Source organism: Mustela putorius, unplaced genomic scaffold (genome assembly GCF_011764305.1).
Source record: "Mustela putorius furo isolate JIRA1106 unplaced genomic scaffold, ASM1176430v1.1 tig00003859_pilon_pilon_pilon, whole genome shotgun sequence".
NCBI lineage: Eukaryota > Metazoa > Chordata > Mammalia > Carnivora > Mustelidae > Mustela > Mustela putorius.
Genome location: NW_025422011.1, coordinates 34486918 through 34513854, shown reverse-complemented (window position 1 = coordinate 34513854; position 26937 = coordinate 34486918). Strand labels below are relative to the sequence as shown.

The window sequence follows — 26937 nt, the reverse complement described above, 5'->3', positions numbered from 1 at the left end:
CTGGCTTTGCTCCCAGCGTAAGCAGCAATTATGTGGCAGCCCCAAGCTGGGAAGCAGCCCCAGGCGCAACACCATCCAGGTGCCAGACTGGCTGGGGACACCCCCTGATCCACAGCTGTACAGCCAGGACTGCAGGAAAGGAAGAAGCTCCCACCCACGGATGGCTCGGGGCGAGGTGTCCAGTCCTGACATTTACAGATGATCGTGCTTATTATTAAGAGGACACAAAGTGAAGATTATTTTTTAACCACCTTCTAGAGTTCTAAGGATTAAATGAGTTAATAAATGTTTTATAAGTTTACAAATAAACTCTTATAAGAGTACCTGATGCCTAGTGTATTCTCAATAGACATGAATTATTATTGTCATTATTTTTTTTTAAAGAGTTTATTTATTTGACAGAGAGGGAGTTGCACACAAGCAGGAGGAGCAGCAGAGGGAGAGGGAGAAGGAGGCTCCCTGCACAGCAGAGAGCCTGAGGCAGGTCTCCATCCCAGGACCCTGGGATCATGACCTGAACTAAAGGCAGACGTTCAACCCACTGAGCCACTCAGCCACCCCCATTGTCTTTACTGTTAAAGGAGAAGCCAGGTTCCACGTGGCTTATACAGTCCTGGCTAGAAACACTGGGCCAACCCTGACCCTCATGCTTTGGGAATCGTCGGAAGGGCTGGTCCTCCTGTCCAGGAGTGTCCAAGCACAGTGTCCTCGCAACAGCTTCCCGATCCCTAAACTCAGCATTTGGTATCACAGGCACCACAGGGTCGTCCCTGAGGAACCTGGATCCTGACACTGCCCAGAGGGAGAGAAGGAAAGGCCTTCCCTGCCCATCTTCCCCCAACACTGCCCCTCACATGGCCTCTGTGTGGAGTTCCTCAAGGAGAAGCAGGAGCAGGATGTTCTGTGAGCTCCCCATCCAGGAGCGCGAGGCCGGTACCTCCCAGCTTCTTCTCCCCTCTTCCTGGCTAATGTGAGGGATGGTGCCTCGCCTGCCTTTCCCTCTGTGAGCCCACCTTGACCTCGGTCCCTCTCCCAGGCCTCTTACAATGACTCTTGAATAATAAAATGACTATCCTGTGGACAGGAAGGACCCAGTCGTTGAGAAAAATGATGGGAGGAAGCATAGGGCATGCCTTAACACTAGCATCACCTGGGATGCCCACCCTGGGTCCCAGCAGAAAACCTGACCATGCCTGCAACACAGTTGTCCTCCTGGGGCCAAAGGGCACACATATCCTGGTGTCCTTCTGCTTTGGCCTCTGGGGTCTGGTCACGTGAAGTGTATGTGAGGCTGCAGGACATGTAACTGGCTGATGGAACTGGGCCATTCAGTGCGGTGGGATGTTGTGTTTTGGGGTCTGACCTGACCAGTGTCAATCTTGTACCCAGAGCCCCCTTCGCAGCAGGAGACAGAGGCAGCCAGCTTCCCTGTGCTCCAGTGAACACATCGGGAACTTGCCTGCCCTCAGCGGGTCTCGCCCTGGCACCTCACCCCAATGCTGTCTTTTCCTCCAGCTCTCCCAGGCTTCCAGGGAGAACACCAATTCCTGAGTGTGCACACAGAAGCCTTCACACCCTGGCCCCTCTCCCTGCCTGGAGGCCCAGGCACTCACCGCCCCTTGATGTTTTATGCCCAGCCAAACCACACAAGCTGCTTCTAGAATGTGAGCACAGTGCTCTGTGATGTCCCTTTGCTTTGCGTGTGCTGTTCCATCTCCCAGGGATGCCTCCCCAGAACTTCCCCGCAAATGGGTGCTTCCTTCGGATTCAGCCCACACATAACCTCCTCTCCTCATATCTGTACCTTTGTGATAGTTCCCAAAATGTGATCTCGCCATTTCGTATTTGTTTTCCAGAATAGGCCATGTACTCCCTGAGAATGGAGTGGCTCTCATTCGTCTCTGAGTCCCCAGGATTCGGCAGTGAGTGGGTGCTTGGTATTGGCTGGCTGAGACAGAGACAGAGGGCCCAGCTTTGCACGTGCTCCGGGGAGGTGTCCAGGCCTTCCCTGGCTCCCAGGCTGGGTGTCCTTCATGGCCAGCCGCTGCGTGGTCTTAGCAGAAGCCAGGGTTCCACATAAACCCACTGTAGAGCCGAATGGAGAAGCCCTCCCTGGCAACATCCCCCTCCTGGCTCCAGAGTTTGGGCTCTCCCTCTGTGGAGGGGCTCTCAGGGAAGGTCTGTAAGGCCTACGAGGAAATACAGCAGGGCATCAGGGCCCCCCCCCCAACTCCAGGGCAGCTCACACTTCAAGATAATCTGGTGACTTGGCTCAGGAGGCAGCGGAGGCAGGAGATGGAGAGGTGGTGGGTAGAGGCTGTGCCCTTCAGGAAGGCATCCGAGACCATTCTGCCAACAGCCCCAGCCGTCTGATGTGTGTCCTCAGCGGGGGACCTGGCTGGAGGCTGGGGCAGGGGGGACATGTCATTGCCTTCAATGGCACCTGTGGAAAGGGTGCCTACCCCCAAGGCGGAGATCTGCCCTGAAGAAGAAAGCAGCCTGTGCATGTGCTCGCGCTAGCTTCAGCAACTGGACAGGCCTGAGTTACCACACTTCCGTGCTGCGAGATCCCACTTCAGGCTGTGCTGAAAATGGCAGCTGTGCCCATTGTATCTCCAGCGCTGTGTTGTATGTGGTTTTGTTTTCCAGAATTACTGAAACCATCTGACAAATCGGCAAAATCTCTGCTTCAGCGTGTTGAGACTCTCAAATAACTCACCTTTTATGAGTCCTCCAACATCATTTTCAGGGGGCACAGTGAATTAGAGGCCCCTTCCCTGTAGCTTTTCCAGAGATCTGAGCCACTGTCCCCACCCTGACCCCAGCCGCCGGCTGTGGTTCCACAGTGGGATGGGCTGGCACCAGCGTGGGACCCCCACCTGGACTGGTTATCGGTGCAGGGCGATGGGCAGAGGGGCCTTCGCCACCATAGAATGAAGGGGGATGGCCAAGGATGTTCCTGGTGGTAGCAGGGAAGGGAGGTCGAGGGGAGGCAGGAGGTCTGACAAAAAGGTGGAGGAGCAGAGGCATCGGGGGCAAGAGTGCCACCACCCAACTCTGAGAGCCCGGGGTCGCACAGGCCTAAACTGCCTTCTGCCGAGAGGGCTGCAGAGTTGTGGCTCCAAGGGAGAACCCATGGCAGGGGAGGCAGGTGGAAGACGTGAACAGAGAGTCGGGGTCGTAGATGACGGCACGCGGAGAGCACCGGAGGAGGGCTGGAATCGATTCAAAGAGGGCGTTCCTTTGGGGAAGGGGAAATACAGGGCAGGAGATGGGGGACAGTGCGGAGAGATGAGCTGACTAGACAGTGGGGGCAGAGGGCAAAGGAGAGAGGCCTGACAGGTCCAGCCCCAGGGAACAAAATTGGCCTCCCCTGGCAGAAGGACCAGGTGTCCTGGGGCGGGAAGATAAAGTCACAACCCCCTCAGACCCACTGCCCTCCCAGAGCTATTCACGGGGGACTTGACCTGAGCCATCTCTCATCCATGCATCATTCATCACCTGGTGTTTGTGCGTCTTGGGTCTAGTGTGCCCGTGCCCTTTCCACTACCTTAAACCCTTCCCTGCCTGCCTGACCCCCATCTCCCCTCCTGCCCTGGACTGTGCTCATGTAAGCTGTTTGTCACTGTCCTGCCTTCTCCCTGGACTGGTCATCACCCTCCTAACAAGCGGGCGTGCCTTGCCGATAACACGGTGCCTCAGATGCGGGATAGCATCCTAAGAGCTCCCCTGCATCGAGCGCTGACTCTGTCCAGGGCACTGTGCTCAGCACGGTACGTGCATCATCTAATCTCACCCTCACTCTAGGAGGTAATCAGTATTATCGCCCCAGACGAAAACACTGAAGCTTGACTCAGTTTTCCAGCATCTGGAGGCAAAGAAGTGGTAGAGTGAGCATCCTGAGGCAGACAGTGTTATTTGTCCATCATTTCGTGCCCTGTCTATACTCTGCGAGGCTCTTACACTCCGGTTACTCTGGAGGTGGGCCTCTGACTTGCCTTGATCCGTAGATGGGGTGACAGCTCCGAGTGAGGGCTTCAAGAGGCAATCCGTGTTTCTACTCATCCCCTCGAGCTTTTGGCTTCTGTCAGGAAATTACCAAGGTCCTGGCACGAGAAGATGCAGAAGCAGAAGCAAACCTCCACCTGGCTGGGGCCAGATCTGGCTGAGCCCAGCAGAGCTGCAGCCAGCCCACAGACCCCCGGGCAAGAAATACATGTTCATCGTTGCGAACAGCTAAGACTGGGGAGTTGACTGTTACCACGGCAAAAGCTGACTCGTACAGATTTTTCTGATCCCATTCAGTGCTTAGGAAAGGCTCTGTCTTCCTTTCCTCATCAAGTTGAATCAGGCAGCCTACAGCTGTTCCAGTTGCTTTCTTCTTTCTCTTCCTATGCCCTCTTCCTAGAAAAAAATCTGCACGTGCCTACACATAGCAAAACTCTCAAACCCACTTCTCTGCCTGTCAGCTCGGAAGACGCAGCTGTGGCTGTCAGAGGCGGCGGCGCCTGCGCATCATCAGCCAGTGTATGGGTCACACAGCTCTGCTGCTTCCCAAAGCTTTGTCCCTCTGTGCTCTTAGCACTCAGCTCAGTTAAGAATGTAGAACTCAAACAATGCCAAAGAACTTCTGCAAAATTCTTCTGTTTTCATCCCGCTGGCACTAATTCCCTCTCCCGCATGATGTCACATTGCCAAATGATTTGTCATGAAAGGGGTTTTTTTTTTGCTAATTTACTTTTGGCTGTGTTGCTTCTGCCACTTCTTCCCCACCTAATCATCTACTGACCATAATTTTCAAAAACCAGTAGGACACGCAATGAACAATAAGCAGTAAAACTGATTAACTGAAACCCTTAAAAAAAAAAAAACTAAAAACTAACGGGAGACTCTTTGTAGCCATCATGTCATGTTATTTTTTTTTTAATAAAGATTTTATTTATTTGACAGAGATCACAAGTAGGCAGAGAGGCAGAGAGAGGAGGAAGCAGGCTCCCTGCTGAGCAGAGAGCCTGATGCGGGACTCGATCCCAGGACCCTGAGATCATGACCTGAGCCGAAGGCAGCGGCTTAACCCACTGAGCCACCCAGGCGCCCCATCATGTCATGTTCTATGGGGTTTTTTCCACAAATGTGTTTTTAAATGTTGTATCCTGATGAGACTACACTTCGTAGCAGCAAAGACTTTATTTTCTCTTAATGTGAAAGGTTCTGAAGTGTGAACTTCTGCTTCTGCAGCATTCCTTCTGACAAAAGGACCCCGTTTTCCTCAAGGACCCACCCCACTCCCTCTGTGCCTGTGCTCTGGGGGGACATAGCCACATCCTCCACTCCAGGAGCACATCTGTGGTGCCCCAGGCTGTGGCTGGTTGGTGCATTCGGGCTTTGGTTCAGGATGAGGACATGACCCGATTAAGGCCCAGGGATTTTGCTGGAACTATCAGGAAGAGTCACATCTTCCCACTGGGCCTGGAGCTATGAGGATACGGGTGTGGCATCACTACTGCTATGTCACCATTGCACAGAACCTGTCCCAGAATGGAGCAAAACAAAGCAGAGCTGAGTCAGAATGTGGAGAAAATGAACATGAGTCCAGGTGACCTTGTCTGAACGTCTGGAGGGAGGGAGAGATGGAGAGACAGCCTCAGACACTGTAAGGTCATCTTGATGGCACTCAGCATCTCAACACTCAGCAGCTCAGGGTGGAAGTGACCAGCACCTGACCAGCACAACAAGGTGAAGAGAAAAGTGACAGCAGGTAGCTGGAGTGGGGAGCCTCAGATGGCGGTGCAGGAAGGGTAGCCGACAGGGCCCAGGCCACAGGGGCAAGTTTCAAGATGGACAGAGACAAGCAGAGTCCCTGGGCAGAAGTGGCAGCCTGAGACTGGGGCCAGACACTGACCAGTGAGAACAGGGCCCCGCTGAGCAAGTAGGTGGCCCTGGGACCTGCAGGTGAGCAGGGTGGCCCAGCTCAGGGGGGGCTGCAGGGGTAAGTCAGGGCCCCCCCCTCATGCCTCTGACTCGGGAGGTGCAGGCTGCTACAGGGAGCCTGGGAGCCCAGGGCACTCGGCGTGTGGAACGGTGCCAGTGCCAAGCGTCGTCCTCTTTTAGTAGATACTCATTACAGGTCAGAGAAACCAAGTAGAGCTAGCTTGGGATTTTTTGGAAAGAGAGGGAAATTCTTAGAATTCAAGAGCAGAAATGTGTCTAAGTTCCAGAAACGTCTGGGTCTAGCACCTGGAAACTCTTGGGAAACCAGAGGACATTTATTTTCTCTTTTACTCTGCTCTCTTCTTTTTACCATTACTGCACCACTCCCTCCCACCTCTCCCTCTCTCCCTCCGGCCCTGTCCTCCGCTACATCCCCCCCGCCCACACGTGCGCACATACACACCTCCGTCTCCCTCCAAATCCTCATTTCTCCCCTTCCCTCTTTCTTCCCCTTCCCCACGTTCTCATCGCAGATCTCTCACTCCCCCACGTGGGTGGGGTGCCCGCTGTGGCGGGGACAGCTGAGACCGTGGGGTGCAGGTGGCAGACGTAAAGGGAGAGCTGTGTCTCCCAGCATGGCTTCCGGGACTCCCTGCTGCAGGGGTGGGGGGGTGGGCACAGCAGGTGATAGGAGAAGAGAGAGTGTTGTCAGCGTGAGCCAGGAAGACCCTCCAGACCCTGTTCCTCCAATCCCCAGGGGCTGGCCATCAGCATTATTTATCAGTTCCCACAGCAGTCTTCGGCTATTCTGATGTCTGCCCTCCCGCAGTTGTCCAGCCAGCGTTCCCTGAGCACCTGCCACGGGCCACATGCTGTTCCTCACACTAGGAATGTAGCCTTGAGAGTGGACCTCGCGTTCTGGCAGAAGGAGGCAGACCAACCACAAACACATAAACAGAAATAGGTCATGATGAGTCCAAGGATGAAAATACACCAGAGAGATGTGATGGGGTGAATGGGGCCACCTTGGTGTTGGGAAGTGACACCTGGGAAAGAAACCTGGGACAAGAAGCAGACAGCAGAACAAAGACTTGGGAAGAGCAGAGAGGAGGCCGTGTGGCTAGGACACGTGCATCCCAGCGACTCTGGGTCCAGGGCAGGAGGGCGGCTGTCCCTGCTCCCCTGCCCCTCATCAGGAGCCCCAGGGGCCAGGAGTTGAGCTTGATCTCCTCTGCCTGCCCCCTCTGCCAGCTCATCGCATCTCCCAGGCCGGGTGCTCCAAGCAGAGCTGAGAGCTCAGCTTCTCCACAGGTAACACCAACCCCTAATTCACCCAGGAAGAGCTGCCTCCCCCTGTCCTGGCTCCATCCGCCATCACTTTCCCCCCTTCTCCCCGTGTTTCCAGCGGGGAAACCCCTGATGCAAGTCCGGGGTCCTCCTCTTCGGCCTGTCTGAGCCCCCACACTTTGTGTCCACCCTCAATGATTTCCCTTCCCCACACGGCTTGGCAAGTCCCTGTCTCGCAAGTCCTGCTGTGGCTCATCCTTCCTAACCCCAGCTGCACTCTGGGTCTTTCTGCTGGTCCTCCTCAGAGGTCTCAGACCTGCTTCTCAAGCTGCCAGCCTCTCTTGTGCTGCTTACTCCCAGCCTGAGCCCAACCCTTCTGGAGTTCCCCAAGGCCCAGCTAGTGCCCGGCTGCAGCATTTAATGAAACTTTCCTAAGGGCTGAGGGTGACATGAGTGACTGCAAGACAAACAGATCATAGGAACCTGAAAATTCGCTAGCCAGGGCAGGCAACATCTGCCTCAATTCATAGCTGTCCCTGCCCCTGGGAGGCTGCCCGCAAGGGAGACACCACATCATTACTCAGGATAATGATGTCCTCCTGTGATGTCAGCCTCAGGCCAAGATGGGTTCTGGGCTTTACCTGATAATCCAAGTCCCCCAAGGGACCCCTGCCCCCAGGAGCTTCTCCTCAGAACCTCACAAACACTCTCTAGGTGGTTCCTGCAGCAGGGAGCTGGGCTGAGGGAGACACGAAGCTGAGGTCAGCAGTCTTTCCACTCGCGGTGAGTGTGCCCGGAGGGGCTCCTGTCTCTAATTCCCGCAAAGGCCCAGTGTTAACAGCATTGTGGGGAGATACTTTCCATGGCCCACTGTCAGTCAGATTTTTCAGAAGAGAACAGACACTCAGATAAAAGAAAATTGTGCTGACAGGGTTTTTTTTTTTTTTCTAACATTGTGGGAAGCTGAGATGAAAAGTTAATGGTAGAAATAATGCCCCAAAATGTTGATATTATTTATAACTTCATATAAGCCCTCTAAATCCTTGGGGGAAAGAAAGTATCTTCTATCATATCCTCTTTTCTTTTTTAAAAAAATATGTATTTTATTTATTTGAAAGAGAGCATGAGCAGAGGGAGAGGGAGAAACAGGCTCCTCGCTGAGCAGGGAGCCCATGGTGGGCTCGATCCCAGGACCCTGAGATCATGACCTTGGCCAAAGTCAGACACTCAACTGTCTGAGCTACCCAGGCATCTTTATCATACAGTCTTTTCAAACAACAAACACATTTGAGGATCTCTCTCTCACTCACACACAGGAAAGCAAGTTGCAAATATTACATTTTTTGAAATTACCACATACCTAACTGACTTTTCAAAATGAGTTTGTGTTCAACCTGTTAGCTGTATTTATTCCATATATCAACCTTCCAGAGTTTAAGCTTATTCTGAGAATTTCTCCCAGGAGGAACACATCCATACTCACGCCTAGAGAAGGGAAGGAGAGCATGGTGGGCCTGGGTAAGTGGAGGGGGCTTGAGGCCGCTTTCTCTCTCAGGGCATCACCACCAGCTAGAGATTCTAAAGCTGTGCTCTCTGGCCTGTGTAAACTCTGGGCCTGGATGACCATCTGGGGCATATCTGCTAACGCGAATATCAACCAGGTGGTTGGGGTGAGACTGGTCCCCGCAGGTGTCCGGGAAGGAGGCCCCCAAAGGCCTGCCATCTCTCCCTCAGGTACTCTGCGGAAGCAGCATCAGCAGCCCTTTGGCTGTTTCCTTCTCTTTTTAAGCCACCCTCCTTAGGAAGAGAATTCAGATCTTACCAGGTCTCTCTCCTTCCAAATCTCCCATAGGCTGGCCATGGCTATTTATGTTCCCTAAATTAATTTTCTATTTTTCACCTTTTCTCCTGATGTGCCCTTAACCGACAGCACCTTCCTCCCTTCTTACCATATAAATGCCACGGAATCCTCAGGGTTCCGTTGAAATGCCACTCCTTTGTGAGGCCTCGGTGAACGACACCCCACTTAGCATGAAGTACTTCCAGGATACTCTGATGGTGATTCATATTGGTCACTTACTGCCTCTAGCTTTTTGCTTTACAGTGCGACTCATGTCTTCTCTCTTGACTGTGAAGCCCTTAGGGTCTGAGATTACGTTTCCTCCCCATGCTGAAAAGCAGGGGCTTTCATTGTTCTCTCAATTGATGTATTTAGCTGACATGAGCTCATTGCTGGACCTTCGCTACAGATGGTGACTGAGCCTTTCCTCTGTGGTCCATAGAAAAGTTTCTAGCATGTGATCCTCAATAGGCAGGAGGGAACTGGTCGGTATGAGTCCCAAGCAAGGGTTGAGACACTGGCAGTCTGCATCTGGCTCTTCAAAGTGTGTAGAAGCATCCAGAGGAGGGGGCAAGCTACCCACACACACACCAGGCTGAATGCGCCTACCTACCATTGTCAGGAAATGAGAGCTAGAGGATACTGGAATCTTGCTCTTTAGCCAGAAAATGCCTACCATCCATAAGTGGTGATATCCTGGAGTTAAGGTCATAGGTGAACAGATCGAGCCTCCATTTTATTGTATAGTAAACACTGGTGAGTTGGGAGGCAGATAGATGATTCTTCATTGTCTCTTTGGTATTTATGCTTGTAGCCCTTCATTATTTTTCAGAGCTCCATTTGTCCCTTTTTAGGAAATGCTGAATTTAAATACTCTAGTCCTATTTGAGGACCAGCCAAACAGACTTATCAGGAGCCAAAGCCAGCCGCCTCCTCCCCATCTTTACTGACCAACACTTGTGTAGGGCCAGCGTGAATGAGGACTCTGAAGGCAAGAGGGGTGCTTCAGCTGCTCCTATGTCACTCCACCCTGGGTTCCTGCTCTCCTGTGTGCTCTCCTGTCCAGCCTCTGCCCTGCTTGCAGGCTCCAAGTCCTAAAACACAAATCTGACCATGCTCCTCCCCTACTCCAGTAGCTGCCCTTTGTCCAGACCAAGATCAGGTTCCCTATCCTGCCATTCCTGGTCCTTGGTGACCCTGCCTCCATCTCTTCCTTGTACTGTATTTTGAAGCCATGCCCAATTTCTGGTGGTCTGCTTCATGCTTTTCATTCACCCAGGCCCTTCCTCCCGCTTTGACTTCTTTTCATGCTGTCCTCTCTGCCTCTTTGCTTGGCCGGATCCAGCTCATCTTTTAAGCATCTCCTCAGTTATCACCTTCTTCAGGAGGCATTCTGCAGATCATCCTACTATGAGTTCAATGTCTTCTGTACATGTTCTCTCCCACTGGTACCCTGGGCCTACCCCTACCATAGCGGTTGGTGCCACTTGATATTATCCGTGGTCGTGTCATCCACAGCCCATCCAACTGCTCCTTGAGGATAGCAATTAATATTCATTGTTGGTTTAACCAGTACCTGGCAAAATGCCTGGCACAAAGTCAGCGTTGAATAAATTCTTGTTGGATAGAATTCCAATTTCTTCCATCTTACAACTTAGGAAGTGATAGTTGATTTGTTAGATGGACTCTGCATATCATATTTTCAGAATTATAGCTACAGTGGTTCTGTTAATGTATAAAAATAACCCAGGGCTAGCTCACTCTGAAAGCCAATGAAGTTCTATTTTCTTGAAGAGCAAATGAGCTCTACCTTCCTTCCAGCACACAGTTCTCCAAGTGCAAGTCAGCACCGTGAGAATGACCACAGTGCCCAGTCTTTGTTCAGATGGGATTTGTGGCAACAAAAAAGCCCACACAGTTCTCAAAAGGGGCTGGGCAGGAAACCATCTTAGTTTAAAAACTGGTCAGAAGAACCATGACCATATTCTCCAGAATTTCTTCATGTTTGGGCTCCTCATGCTAGCTGCTTATCTCCACAATCTTTCAAGATGCCTCTTCACACTATTTGCATCATTCATTGTCGATATTATGGCATTCTGTTCAGGTGGTGCTCAATCAAGTTTCCTTTGAAACAATCACCTTGCAGAGGGATGGGGCAGATTCAGTCATTTATTTATTTATCAACAAATATTGATTGAGTACCTATGATGGGTATACATCTATGAGAAAAAATAGACAAAAATTCTTGCCCAAGTTGAGTTTATATTCTAGTGGGAAAACCAGGAAATAAGCATTGTAAATGAGTATATTATGTGTTGTTGAAGGTAATAATCACTAACTAATGAAAAGAAAAATACAATAGGGTAAGTAAGGGGGACCAGAAGTATCATAGTGGGTTTTTTGTTGTCGTTGTTGTTGGTTGGTTGGTTAGTTTTTTTTAAAGTGGGGAGATGATCTTCATAGACGTGTTGTAGGTCTCATGGAAAACTGAAACATTTGAGTAAACAGTTGAAGGATATGAGGGAGGAAGCCACGTAAATATGCAGGCTAAGAGGTGGCCAGTACAAAGACCTTAGGGACATTTGTACAAGGAGTCCTGAGAACGATGTGGGGGATGCAGAGTGAGGTAAAAAAATAGGAGATGAGATCAGGAAAGTTAACAGGTGTGTAGGGCTCAGATTACATAGAACCTACTAGATTTTTTTTTTTAAGATTTTATTTAGTTATTTGACAGATGGAGATCACAAGTAGGCAGAGAGGCAGGCAGAGAGAGAGAGAGGAGGAAGCAGGCTCCCCACTGAGCAGAGAGCCCGACTCGGGGCTCAATCCCAGGACCTGGGATCATGACCCAAACCGAAGGCAGAGGCTTTAACTCACTGAGCCACCCAGGCGCCCTGAACCTAATAGATCTTTATAAGGACTGGTTAGTAATCTGAGAGAAGAGGAAGCTGTTGCAGGATTTTATAGAGAGATGTGACATGACCTGAGGTTACAACTGATTCCTTTGATTCTGTGTTGAGAATAGACTGTAGGGGGCAGGGCTGGAAGGGGGGGAGATCACTAGGAGTCTACTGCTGTTATCCAGATGGAAACTGTAGAGTCTTGGACTGGTATAAAAGCGGGGTAATAATGAGAAGTGGTTACATTCTGTATACATTTTTGGAAGGAGACAGAATAGGATTTCAGGATGTAGGGTATGACAAAGAGAAGTGGAGGATGATTTCAACGTTTTACGCCTGAGCAGCTAGAAGTGAGCTGAGGAAAACAGAAGGTAGAGCATCTGTGCAGGGCAATCAGAAGTTGGACCTACTGAGTTTGAGGTGTCTATTGGGGGTATCTATAGGGAAACATCAAGTGGAGGATGCAAAAATCAGGAGTTCCAGAGAAAGGTCAAGCTGATGTAAAGATGGTTGACATATAAATGGAGAAGAGAAGAGATCCAAGGACTAAAAACTGGGACTGAGAAGGAGAAAATCATTGAAGTTGTAAGAAAACTAGGAGCGTCCAAAGACAAGAGAGAAGATACTGTTTCCAGGAGAAGGAAATGATCAGATCTCAGGTGTTGCCAAGAGGTCAGATAGGATGAGGACTGAGAACTGACTTTGAGTTTATCCATGTGCTGGATATTGGTGACATGGGATACTGGGTTGGTGGTGTCCTCCCAAAATTCTTATCTATACAGAACCTTTTTGGGGAGTAGAATCTTTGCGGATACATTCAGTTACATTAAATTGACATCATACTGGATGAGGGTGGGTCCTAAATCCAAAGACTAGTATCCTTAGAGTAAGAAGACCATGTGGTGAAGACACAGAGCCAACAAGGGGAGTGCAGGGCGATGGGGGAGCAGAGATTCCAGTGTGCAGCTACCAGCCAAGGATTGCCGACAACCACCAAGAGTCAGGGGGAGGTGAGGAAGGATTCTTCTGGAGAGTCTTTAGAAAGAGCACGGCCCAACTGACACCTTGAATCCAGACTTCTGGCCACCAGAACTGGGAGAGAATAGATTCATATTGTTGTAAGCCACCCAGTTTATTATATTTTGTTATGGAAACCCGAGGACCCTGATGCACTTGGTGCCTTGACTTGGGCTGCTGTAACAAAACAGCATAGACTGGGGCTTACACAACAGGCATTTAGGGGCGCTTGGGTGGCTCAGTGGGTTAAGCTGCTGCCTTCGGCTCAGGTCATGATCTCAGAGTCCTGGGATCGAGTCCCACATCGGGCTCTCTGCTCAGCAGGGAGCCTGCTTCCCCCCTCTCTCTCTCTCTCTCTCTGCCTGCCTCTCTGTCTACTGTGATCTCTCTCTGTCAAATAAATAAATAAAATCTTTAAAAAAAAATTAAAAATTAAAAAAAAAAACAGGCATTTATTCCTCACAGATCTGGAAGCTGGAGGTCAAAGGTCAGGGTACTGGCATGGTTGGGTTCTGGTGAGGACTCTTTCCCTGACTTGCAGATGGCTGCTTTCTCCCTGTGTGCTCACCTGGCGGGTGGAAAGACAGCAAGCACCAGCTCTCTGATGTCTCCTCTAAGGGCTCAAAGCCCTTCGTGAGGGCCCTACTCTCAGGACCTCATCTCACCCTGGTTACCCGGTAAACGTGCCATCTGCAAACACCATCACATTAGAAGTTAGGGCTTCAACATATGAATTTTGTGGGGTACAAACTTCATTCTATAGCACTCGATAAAGCAGTCATTTTACATTTCTGTACCTTGATTTCTCATCTGTAAAATGGAGATAATAATAGCATAACCACCTCAGAGAACTGTGGTGAGGAACAAGTGAATTAATAGATGTAATGGTCTTAGAATAATTCATACCAAGTGCTATGTAATATTAACTATTACAGTGATTGATAAATCCCGTCATTTTGTTTTGAAATTAAAACACTCATTTTTACTTGTTCTTTGTTTAATTCTCAGTTAGCTCATTAACTGGACAGATTATATTTCCCTAAACTGTTAAACACTAATTTCACACTTAATCAAATTCTCTTGAATGTTCTAAATTAAAGGAAAAAACCTTATAATCTAGCAAAGAAAATTCTCTTAATATTTAAGCTCTGTTTCAGGAATCGATTGGCTAAATTTCCTAAACATTTCAAACTGAAGCCACAAATTTAAAGTGTGATTATGTCCAACACTACAAACATCCAGCACAGTAGGTGTTAAACAGAATCATTTTCAATCACTGCTAACTCCTTATTTTTTTAAATAAATTTTATTTTTTTTTAAGCAGTTTTAGGTTCATACAGAAAAACTAAGTAGGAAGTATGGAGAGTTCCCAGGATGCCTGGATGGCTCAGTCATTTGGGCTGCTGCCTTCGGCTTGGGTCATGATCCCAGGGCCCTGGGATCGAGTCCCACATTGGGCTCATTGCTCAACGGGGAGCCTGCTTATCTCCCCACCTCTGCCTGCCCCTCTGCCTGCTTGTGCTCTCTCCTTCTCTCCCTCTCTCTCTCTGACAAATAAATAAATAAAGTCTTTAAAAAGAAAGTATAGAGAGCTCCCATATAACCAGTGGTTCCACATACAGACATCCTCCCTGCTATCAGCATCTCCCAACAGAGCGGTACAGTTGTTACAGGCAGCGAAGCCGCATTGACCTCTCAGTATCACCAGAAGTCTGTAGTTTACATCATGGTCCATTCTTGATGTTGTTCATGCTCTGAGTTTGCACAAACACACACTGACATGTATCCATCACATAACAGCATATGTCATACAGAGTATTTTCACTGCCTTTAAGATTTTCAGTCAAGCACTATTAACTCTTATAATGCAAATATATTAAAAAAAATCTTATGCATAGAGATTAAATTACCTTAAGCATTTCAGCATCTTAGAAAATAAATTTGTAAACTTAGCATATTGGATTTTCCTGAGCATTTAAAGGTTAAATAAATGTAACTAGTCAAGTTATCCTAAATGTATCTATTAAAATCATAAATCCAGTAGTTTTTACTGTATCATATTATTAAGCACTTACCTTAAAAACATAAAACAGAATTTTGATCACAAACGTGTTATTGCAAATTTAAACAAGTAAATAAATAACATAACATAACATAACCTACACAAAAACATTATTACTTCACATTTAGAATTCTTGTTTGTTTGCCTCTCTCTTGTTATAAAGTTAATTTTCCCAAGAGCAGGAAGAGATTTATCAGTTCTTCAGTAGCAACTGAGACTACAGATGGATGACCCCTCGGGGGTCTAAGTGCCCAGTCACAAAGGGAGGATACCTGTGCACAGACATGGGAAAGGGCTGGATTACTCCCTGGAAAATTTCACCAGAGCTGTGAATTCACAAGACAGATCCCTTCTTCTAGTTGGCTTCTGCCAGGTGTGCTGTCAGTGGGAGATAATGCCAGCCTTTTTTGTGGGATTTCATTTCACGATCCAGTGCCTCTCACATATTCTAGGAACATTTCAACTTTCACCCTGACCCAATGGTTTTTATAACTTTTTTCCTTTTTTTTAAAGATTTTATTTATTTATTTGAGAGAGAGAGAAGGATGGAGCACCAGTGGGGGAAGGAAGATGGAGAAGCAGACTCCCTGCTTAGCGGGGAGCCGGATGCAGGGCTCGATCCCAGGACCTGAGCCAAAGGCAGACTCTTAACCAACTGAGCCACGAAGGTGTCCCTACAGTCCAGCTTCTTGATGAGACTTCAGTTACTCTCTTTTCTTGCTCAGTGTCCTGTTTTTCTGGTCCTTGACCGACAAGCACAAGCTCTTCAAGAGTAGGGTGCGCGGCAGTCATCTTTGTGTTTCTAATGGTCCACACATTTGCCTGGTGCTCAACAAATCTTTGCAGAATGAATTAATGAGTAAATGTAATAAATTCTAAGCTTGGAGTAACAAACTCCAAATATACAACTCCACCAGGCAGAGTAATTGTTGCCTTGCAGCAATTCCCTGATCTGCCCCACCCTCTGAAAACTCTGACAGCACCCCCTGCTGCGAACCTCTTTAATGACCCATCACAGACAGCCACTTCTTGCTTGTTTCTGAGGAGCTTCTCAGTATCAGTATACATATCACACACACCAATACTCACTGCCATTCCCCTGAAGGTTGACTTGACAGTGGGTCTTAGTACACTCTCCTACACAGTCTGGACTATTCCGAGTTACTCTCTGAATTGAAAATCCTTTTTGGAAAGATGCTGTAATGGAGTTGGGGTGAGCAATAACTTGCCATCCTGGGCATGGTCCTTAAAGCGTACATTTGGAGCCATAAACACACAATGGCAGATGCCGGCTCTGCTGTTCTCTACCTTTGCTATTTGGCCTCTCTCGGACTCAGCTCTGAAAGAACGTAAGTGTAGTGTCCATCACAGAGGTCCAGACGAACATCGAACGAGATCAGCTATGCATCAGCTATGCTCTTAGGGTAGAGCAGAGTGTCCGAATGCGCCACACAGAGAAGCTGTTACCCAAGTGGATCTCCTTTTCCAGCTGTCGCCCCAGTCCCTGACTGACAGTACAATCACATTCGCACTTCTTTAACGCAATTCTTAAAGGGATGAGGGGCAATGAAGAACAAAGAATGCCCTCTTTGGAGAAAGAAAAAGAAGCTAATCAGATTCTAAGTGGGGGGAGGGGGGAAGGGAGGGAGAGAGGGGGTAGGCATGAGGATTCCTAATATATTTTGCAAAACTGGGTTAAGTAATAGTCAACAAAATCATGAGACTTTTTATGGTTTTTAAATAAAAATTGAAAATATGAGTGTAACAATAATGAGCCCATATAAGAGTGAATCATGTAATGAGTCACTTCAATTTCTGACAAGCTTCTTAGTTCAAAGCCCTTAGATACTTCCTGTAATCAAAACCCATTTTCAAATTCACAGGAAGATATTATCTAATGATCCACCCAATCTTTTCATGTTCTTAATTTGGGGTCAGTTTCATTGGCCTGTCTCACATCAGCTGTCATTTTCGTGATCGAAATGCCACTTCACATTACAGTTTTCATTGAGACTGTTCTCATCTTTGGTTTCAATTCAATTTAATTCAAACGGGATCTGTATGTCTCCGGACAATTGAATTCACTTCAGTTCCCCTCTGTTCTGATAAGATTGTAACCACTATTTCCTATTGATGCCATTGAAGGTCCTGATGCCTTCCAAACCCCTGGCGCTGCCTGGGAGGTCAGATAACAAGGACGCTGCTGCTTCTGCCCCCTGAGATGGGTCTGGTGCCAGCCCTCGAACCAGCTAGGCCAGGCTTCTCGCCACCAGTTGACACCACCATTGCTCTCTCTGGTGCTGGGGCCACAGTCTGTAACCACCCCATCTCCCCACCAAAACCCTACTGGGTCAGTGCTCTTCTGAACTCTAGAAAATCTTTCCTTATATCTCAGTTTACAGGAATCTTGGCTGAGAAACAGCCCATTCCGTTATAAGAGTTTGGAAAGGAGTTGTGATTTGCTTATTTTTCTGTTTGTTTGTTTGTTTGTTTTGTTTGTTTTTGGTTGGGTTTTTCTAGTATTTCCCCCCGCAGAAGACAGAAGGGGTTGGGCCCCAGCACACTTTACCCATGCCACACTCAAAATTGCCCTCCTCCTGTAACAACTACTTTTTTTCATACCTGAATGGTATATCTGACATGCCCTAGGAGAAGTTCATTTCCAAGAAGCTTCTCTTTCAAGACCTCTGATAGAGATGACCCTACCCTTCCACCAGACCTTGAAACTCCTTTGTCTTATCCTCTTGTGGGCTGGCAAAAATATTCTAGAGTCCTGGTGTCACTGTCTAGAGTAGGAACACAAAGGATACTAGGACCAGCCATGATCAGAGCCCAGAAAATAAACCCATCTAAAGAAGAGGGAGACCAGCTGAAGAAGAAGAGGCCCCTCCACACTATTCCCAGGAACTGAGTTTGATTCCAGCTAACTGCATGTACAAGGAAACTCACCAGGTGAGCAAAACCCACCTATGGAGGTCAAGTCAGAGCTGTACTATAATTTGGCCCCTGGCAGCATGGTCTCTGCTAATGGTAGCCCTGGGAATGGAGACTGGTAAAACATTGGCTAGAGTAACAGCCCAGCCATCTAAGCAGGCTTCAGATAAGGCCAGAACACATCAGGTACAGAGGTGGTCCCTAAGGCTGGGAATTTGGGGAAAGCCCTACTCAAAGCAGTGGGAAGGACCTGCTCAAATGGAAAGAAGAAACTAATGTTAGAACAGGGAAGACTGACGTTGTGCGTAGAGCTGAGGGTGCAAATTAGGTACACATGCAGGTCACTAGCTGGTGCAATCCAGAGAAATGGAATAATTAAGTTGGAAGCCATAAGAGGGCTGTGGCACCTGCTGCATGTTATTGGCTCAGAATGGTGTTGCTTAACGTTGTTTCATCTGATTCAGAGTACCTAGAAAACCAAGGCAGAAGCTCAAATGTATAGACGGGTCTTACAGAGTGAATTTAGAAATGATGTAATTGCTGAAGCATAGACTTTGAAGTTAGAAGTCTTAAGTTCAAATCCCAGCTCTGACACTTAGTAACAGTGTGACTTTGGGCAAATTAATCTTCCTGTATCTTTGTGTCCTCCAGTAAAAAACCTCATAGGTTCTCTATGAGGCCCTTTTAAGGATTTGTAAAGTTCATATCCTATCATGATAGGAACTGACACTGAAGGAATAATAGCAGCACAACGAACTCTTTGGGGTGGCTAAGCCTGTGGACATTTTGCCTTCCCAGACAAGAAGGACTGAGGGACTGACAAGCTGGGCCTGCAGATAGGGGTCTCACAGCTGAGAGAAGGGGCTCTGGGAAGATCCTGCCAGATATGGGTCGGGGGTTGGTTAAGAGGGCAATTCTGAGGGTGCTCCAGAACATTAGCTGGCCTGGGAAGGTCATTTCGAATCCCAATAGAAGACAAATATCCATTCACCTTTTCCTTCTAGACTCGAACATTCCCCTTCCCACAGCCAGTGGCATACTTCCGAGTCGAGGGGTACAGTCAGGTATGGCTGTCAGTCTTCAGTGTCCGCTCTGGCTTTCGTTAAGTTGGAGCCTCACGTGTGAGCATTTGATCTGTGAAATGCAGTCCACCGATTCCAGTTCCAAAATGTTTGCGGCTTTCCCGTGGTTAATATATATCTATTTGGTTATTGCTGTGTCCTTGGCAGTGACTCTGGTTTTCTCTCTGGGCTGGCAGCATTAATACTTTTAGTCTGTACTGGAACGTGCCCTGAGTTGAAATTAAATGGATGCTGCACTGAGTGTGAAACAGGAGAGATCCGGCTGCTCTAATGCCGGGCTCCACTGGAAGAGCCCATCTTCACAGCTTAGAAACCAGGAATGGGGGTTGCGCCCCACAGATACCCCCTCTCCGCTCCCCAACCTTATGTCCTCCCCCTCTACTCCTCATCCCGAAGCCTGCCTGTTGTTCTAGTGAGCCATACACTTCGCCTGCTTTTGTACCTTTGCGCGGGCTCTTTCCTCTACCCCAAAGGACCTTCCTTTCTTCTCTCCTGATAGACTCCCTTTCAGCCTGAATGGCCCAGCTTGACTTATCCTTCGGAGTCCTCTCTATGGACCTCCTCAAACCCTCTTCCTTCTTTGCTCCTGCGCATTCTCTGCACGCCTGTTACTCAGCTTCTCACCTTATAACTTCTCCCCCGATAAACCCGTTGAAAGTGGGGTATGTGTCTTACACGTGACAGCTCCAGCATCTCGGGAACACTGTGTCCCCAGCAATGCCACACTTTCACAGTGCCTGGCATTTGTTAGCTACACATTAAAAATATATGCATGATTACTACAGCTTTACAGTAGATCTTGAAACCTGACATTCTGATACCTCCAGCTTCATTCTTCTTTTTCAAGATGGCTTTAGCTATTTGGGGTCTTCTGTGGTTTTATATGAACTTTAATATTACTCGTTCTAGTTCTGTGAAAAATGTTACTGGTATTTTGATCGGGATTGCACTGAATCTGTAGAAGGCTTTGGATGGTATGGACATTTTAACAATATTAATTCTTCCAACCCACGAACACTGAGATATCTTTCCATTTGTTTGTGTTGTCTTCAGTTTCTTTCATCAGTGCTTTCATTTTCAGAGTGCAGGTTTTTACTTCCTTGGTCATGTTCATTGTTGGGTCTTTTATTCTTTTTGGCGTAATTATAAGGGGAGTGTTTTCTAATTTCTCTTTCTGCTACTTTGTTATTAGTGTATAGAAATGCAGCAGATTTGTGTATATTAATTTTGTATCTTACAACGTGACTGAAATAATTTATCAGTTCTAATAGTTTCTTTAGTGGAGTCTTTAGGGTTTTCTATATATGATATGTCATCTGCGAATAATGAAAGTTTTATTTCTTTCTTAGAAATTTTGATTCCTTTTATATCTTTTTTTAAAAATATTTTATTTATTTATTTATCAGAGAGAGAGAGCGCACAAGCAGGGGGAGTGGAGGAGGGAGAAGTAGGCTCCCTGCTGGCCAGAGAGCTCAATGTGGGGCTGGATCCCAGGTCCCTGGGATCATGATCTGAGCTGAAGGTAGACACTTAGCTGACTGAGCCACCCAGGGGCCCCCTTTTATATCTTTTTGTCTAATTGCTACAGCTAGGACTTTCTTATTATGTTCAGTTAAAGTGGTGAGAGTAGACATTCTTCTTTCTGATCTTAAAGGAAAAGCTCTCTGTTTTTCACCACTGAGTATCATATTAGCTCTGAGTGTGTCAGATATGGCCTTTATTATGTGGACGTATGTTCTCTCTAAGCCCCAAATGGTATGGTACTGACACAAAAATAGACACATGGTTCAATGGAACAGAATAGAAAGCCCAGAAATGAACCCTTGCTTATATGGTCACTTAATCTATGACAAAGAAGGCACAAATAGACAAAGGGCAAAGGACAGTCACTTCAGTAAATGAATGCTGGGAAAACTGGACAGCTACATGCAAAAGAGTGAACCTGGACCACTTTCTTACACCATACACAAAAATAAATTCAAAATGGATTAAAGACCTAAATGTGAAACTGAAATCATAAAACTTTGAGAAGAAAACATAGGCAGTAATTTCTTTGACATTGGCCTTAGCAACATTTTTCTAGATTTGTCTCCTCAGGCAAGGGAAACAAAAGCAAAAATAAACATTGAAACTACACCAAAGTAAAAAGTTTTCGAACCATCAACAAAACAAAAGGCAACCTACGGAGTGGCAGAAGATATTTACAGATGATGTGTCCAAAAATAGGTTAATATACAAAATATAGAGAGAACTTATAAAACTCAGCACCAAAAAACCCCTGCAAATAATCCTATTACAAAGTGAGCAGAGGACCTGAATAGGCATTTTTTCAAAGAAGACATACAGTTGCCCAACAGGCACATGAAAGGATGCTCAACATCACTCATCATGAGGGAAATCCCAACAAAACCATAAGGAAATACCACTTTATGCCTGTCAGAATGGCTAGAATCAACAACACAAGGAATAACAAGTGTTGGTGAGGATGTGGAGAAAAAGGGACCCTCGTGCACTGTTGGTGGGAATACCAGCTGGTGCAGCCACTCTGAAAAACAGTAGGCTGGTTCCTCAAAAAATTAAAGATAGAAATACCGTGTGATTCAGTAATTTCACTAAACTCCAAAGAAAATTTCAGAATTCCAAAGAAAAATGAAAATACTAATTTGAAAAGACATATGCCTCCCTATGCTTATTGCAGATTTATTTACAATAACCAAGATATGGAAGCAGCTCAAGTGTGTGTACACACACACACACACACACACACACACTAGAATACTATTCAGCCATAAAAAAGAGTCAAGCTTGCCACTTGTGACAATGTGGAGGACCTAGAAAGCAAAGCAAAGTGAAATTAAGTCAGACAGAGAAAAACAAATACCATATGGTTTTCCTTATATGTGGAATCTAAAAAAACAGAACACATGAATAAACAAGTGAAAAAAAGACTCTTAAATACAGAGGACAAATTGGTGGTTGCCAGAGGGGAAGGTAGTAGGGAAATGGGTGAAACAGATAAAAGGACTATGAGATACAAACTTCCAGTTATAAAATAAAGAAGTCATGGAGATGAAAAGTACAGCAAAAGGAATATAGTCCAGAATAGTAAAATAATGCATCCTGGTGAGCATGGAGTAATGCATAGAACTGTGAATCAATATGTTGTACACCTTAAAGTAATATAACCCTATATGTTAATTATACTTCAATTTAAAAAATAAAAATATATATATGGATGAAAACCAAAGCATTCTTTTTGTTTCTTCTTCCTACAGAAACGATGACTATTGGTAAGAAGATTCTTTGTGCCAAGGACACAGTGGGACACCCACCTTACAAAGATCTTAAGTAACTTTTCCCATCCAACAACACCCGGACGACTCCAGTGACCAAATGCTGAGCTGTAACCACAGCAATAACTGGCCCTTTTTCTGGATTAGGTTTGGTGAATGTGAATGGTCTGGCCATCTTCCAGTGGCCTAAGGGGGTGTGCTACGGGGGGAGCATGATAGTCATGGCCAAGAACCAAGGTCGGACTATGGAAGAAACCACCTGATGTAGTGGGAAAACTAAGAGTACCCTGGAGTGCTAGGACTCTTAGTGACGAACATGAGGCCCTTGGTGATGGGGTCACAGCACCCTCCCTGGCAGCGTCAGTCTGACACGATGTCATTTGCTTGAATGCCCTGGAAGGACCGAATCTGTAAACATATATCCAGGTGCTAAACAGGCAGCAGATCTAATTCACCCTGGACTACCTTTGCGCTAATAACTGTCTTCAGAAAATAATTTTACCCCAAGAAGTGCTCCAGCTTTGCAAGGAATAGCCCCAGGAGAGTAAGAGGAGAAGCAGGCTGTTCCCCTGGAAAAAATCTAGTGCAAGGAGGGCTGATTCACAGCAAGTTCACTGCCCCCTCCCATGCACATGGCAGAAAGTACCAATTGACTATAAACCTTTCTTGTGCTAAACCCACATTCTGAGGAGTCAGAACCCCGGGCAGTGTTTTCTAGATGGTCAGCAGCCACTTCCCGCAACTGCTGTCAATGTTAAAACGAAAGTTACCTGCCGTCTCTGTTAGAGAGGCCCGCGTCTCAAGGGCATAAGCGTTCTGGAATACCCTTTCCCGGGCATGGTGGTTGTCCATGGGGGGAAGAGCCGCAGGAACAGGTGTACTGTTGTATGAGATAAGTTGACGGAGAGGTAACACAACCCTCCCCCTGAGGAAGGCACAGCTTTGGGGCCTTCTTGGCCTCTGTGCTCTCTGGGGTATTTCCATATGCAGCAGCCCGGAGGCATTAGCCCTGGGCAGCCAAGACAAGCTTCCTTTCACCTCCAGACACATATCACTTTCATAGCACTTGGGGAACGGAAATACCTACAAGAGTGAAGGTCAAGGGCTCTCCCCAGGTATCTCATTCATTACTCAGCTTCCTCTGTGACCACATCAGCCAGCCCACTGCCAGCTCTGCTCCTCATCCTCATTGCTTCTGCCTCCATCCAAATGAAACCAAAGGCCTTAGCGTACCTTGGGGCAGGGGAAGAGGGGTGGCTGTGACCTAGTGGTCCTCTCTCTCCCATTATGGGTGCAAGGTACCCCAACCACACATTGCACCACTTCTCCAAGGTAACATCCTGGGAAGCTCATTGTCTTCATTTGAATTAACATTTCATTGTGGGACTACCTGGGTGGAAGCAGGATCATTGCCTGTCTTCAGAAAGTTCTTAGTGCTGCAGCTGCCTGGTGAAAGACACTGATCTCACATCTAAAAAGGAAAGGGGCCTTTGGTTGTGTGAGGCAGTGCTACCACACTCCAGCTTCTCGCGTTCCCCAGCCTGCCTACTGCATTTTCATCTCTGATTGGCTTTCTACCACCGGCCTCCAAAGAGAAGCCAAGGTTCTGCCTATATCTGACCATATGAGAAGAATTCATCTTTCCTTGCCCAGAGTTCCACCCTGCCTCTTCCTCCCCATCACACATCCTGCACCATAGCAGTGTTTCGAACCAAAGCATGACAGACTTGTGCCAGCAGGACAACTAGCAGAAATACTGTCTCTAGAGCCAGGCAGATGAGCCCAGAAGAATGGTCCCCGAGAAACAGACTGGCCCCGAGAGATATCAGGCAGCCATCCCAATAAACTTTGAGATGTCCTTGGCACTGAGAGCCTGGGTAGGAGATCCTGGGGCAGCTGTGCCTATTATTCCCCCCACCCACCCCCCAAAGATCTTCCTGCCCAGAGAGCTAGCAGCCCTGGATACTACTGAGCATGTTACTGGCTTGTTGGTACAAAACGGAAGGTGGCTTTGTAGGGGCAGCAGGCAAAGAAGCCTGTTTACATGGCAGGCAGGTGGCTTTGTGTCTAGAAAGCTTTGCCTAGCCAGTCCAGCTGTGGCCAAAGGCTGTTTTTGAATTTGAACTCCCTGAGCCTATCTGCAACTCTGCCTCTGTTCTCTTGCATTCTGTTTGGTTTCCCTTTAGTTTCCTAGTAAATGTTCCTTTTGAAACATTCCAATCTTGTCTCATTGAACTTGGGGGGAAGGTGGTTCTTCAACATCTTTCTCAGGATGGAGAAGGAAATTAACATGCCTTGAAAAAATGGAAATGGCAGTGAGAGGGTCAGATCTTAGGAAAAGACCTTGGGGAGAGCTGGTGCCAAGAGATGGGAGAGGCCAAGCGTGTGGACCCCACCCAACCCGCCCTGATTCTCAGCCCCTTTCTCACACTGCCTCTGTCTTTAAGTTGATCTGCCTTGGATGCATGTAGCTGCCAAAGCACCTCCCCAGCCTTGCCCTGGGCACATCCAGGAAGTACACTGCCTCACGACCAGAGGAGGAATAAGGGAGGGGTCCGAGTGTTTTCTAGAGCATGGTTTCTAGAGTTTTCAAAATGCTCCGACAATCATGACCCTGAATGGAATGACTTAGTCCTCAGGACCATCCGTAGAACTAAATTTCATGTGATAAGAAGAAAGTCTTGTGTGTTCTCACACTTCAGCTGAGGAGACTGACCAGAGAGAGACATGGAAAGCTCCCTTCAGGGCCATCCTGTCCTGCACCAGGGCGTCCTGCAGTCATCTGTTGCCATGTAACAAAGTGTAACAAAGCTTACTGATTCGGAGGGAAAGTTACTATCCTTCATGGGTATGTAGGTTGGCTGGGCTTGGGTGATCGCTCTCTCCTGGAGTCTCATGGCTGCTCTCAGATGGCAGCTCAGGCTTCATCTGAATGCCTGGCAGGGTGGAATATTCCAGATGGATCCATCACTCATATGTCCGGCTCTTTCTCCGGGATGACGGGAACAACTGGTTGCTGGTTGGGCATCTCTGTCCATGGGATTAGCTTGGGCTTCCTCATAACATAGTGGTCCCACGTGGTCAGACTGTTGCATAGCACTGGCTTCCCCCAGAGCTCACATTGCAAGTAGTCCCTGTAAATGCTGCATGGTTCTCCTCAGTGACCTTCCAAGTAACACAGAGTCATCCCTGCCACACACTGCAGGTCAAGAGCAAGTCATCACATCGGGCCAGCATAGATTTGGGGGAAGGGATTACACAAGAATGGAATATGAGCAGGTGTGGCTCACTAGGGCTGCTTTGGAAATAGCAGGGATGGGGGCGGAAGGGGAGGTGACACAGAATCAGAGGGCTTCCTGGATAGCTGTCACTTTAAATCCACGTGTGATCCTTAACATGCACAAGGGTGCAGTGAGTGGGACAGTAACAAGGAGCAGAGGGGGCAGGGCTATCCACGGGCTCTAAAATAGAGCAAAATCTGAAGAGAAGCAGCTGGTTCTCACTGATACAGAACTAGCAATGTCACAAGACACTTTGGAGGAAAAATACTATCATCATTCTACGCAAAGCTCAAAAGCTTAAGTTGGATTGCTTTTCTCTCCTTTCATCTCTAAGCCAAAGGGACCCAGACCACAAAGGCTGTGCCCTTACATCATTGCCAGACCCCGTCAGAGGACGGATTTCTTTGTGCAGGCTGGGTGAGCATTGCTGGACTGTTAAAAAAGTGTATTTATCAATAAGAAGGTGATTTATGATGAATACCACTGCATCTTACAGTTTATAACTCATGGTCTTGCTTTTTCTTTACTTTTTGAAAATTCAACTGTTGTTTTAAACAGCAAAGGTAGGGGGAAAAATTACTATCTTCTTGGCTCAATACTAAATTTTTTATAGCTCATAATCTGGTAATTATCAATTGCACTAAAGCTATTTCCAAAGCAGCATCTGATAAAGTAATACTAATAGTTTTGCCTATTAAGTGAACATCATCTCAAGACACTGATTTTAGCATAATTTAGATAAAATTCCCTTTGCATGGCTGCAGTATCCAGATTTGAATTTATCGAAGAAAGGCAATTTCTCTAATTTACCAAACTCAAAGCTGTGAGCGAGTAATTAATACCTTAAAGTACTTATGTTCAGGGCTTCACAGGTGAGCTTTTTTTTTAAAGATTTTATTTATTTATTTGACAGAGAGAGATCACAAGTAGGCAGAGAGAGGGGGAAGCAGGCTCCCTGCTGAGCAGAGCCCCCCCCCCCCAGTGAGGGGCTCAATCCCAGGATCCTGAGATCATGACCTGAGCTGAAGGCAGAGGCTTAAGCCACTGAGGCAATCCAGGTGCCCCCACAGATGAGCTTTACAGAAACTGGTAAATAAACCTTCCAGAAGCAAGTGGGCTTTTTTTTTTAAGGTTTATTTGTTTATTTGAGAGACAGAGCAAGAACAGGAGTGGGGAAGGGAGGGGCAGAGGGAGAGGGAGAAGCAGGCTCCCCACTGAGCAGAGAGCACAATGCCAGACTGCATCCCAGGAGCCTGGGATCAGGACCTGAGCCGAAGGCAGCCGCTTCACCAGCTGAGCTACCCAGGTGC

General features: G+C 47.4%; 1 protein-coding gene across 1 annotated transcript in view; it reads left to right on the top strand.

Annotated features, from left to right (window-relative positions):
- The window catches only part of SYT9 (synaptotagmin 9), a 204586-nt gene extending 180026 nt beyond the window's left edge, over positions 1-24560 (top strand). The window contains exon 7 of the mRNA XM_004780172.3: positions 22329-24560. Within this exon, the coding sequence (XP_004780229.1) occupies positions 22329-22337 (9 nt within the window). The 3' untranslated portion in view covers positions 22338-24560. The remainder of the gene's footprint in view (positions 1-22328) is intronic.
- Positions 24561-26937: the final 2377 nt, after the last annotated feature.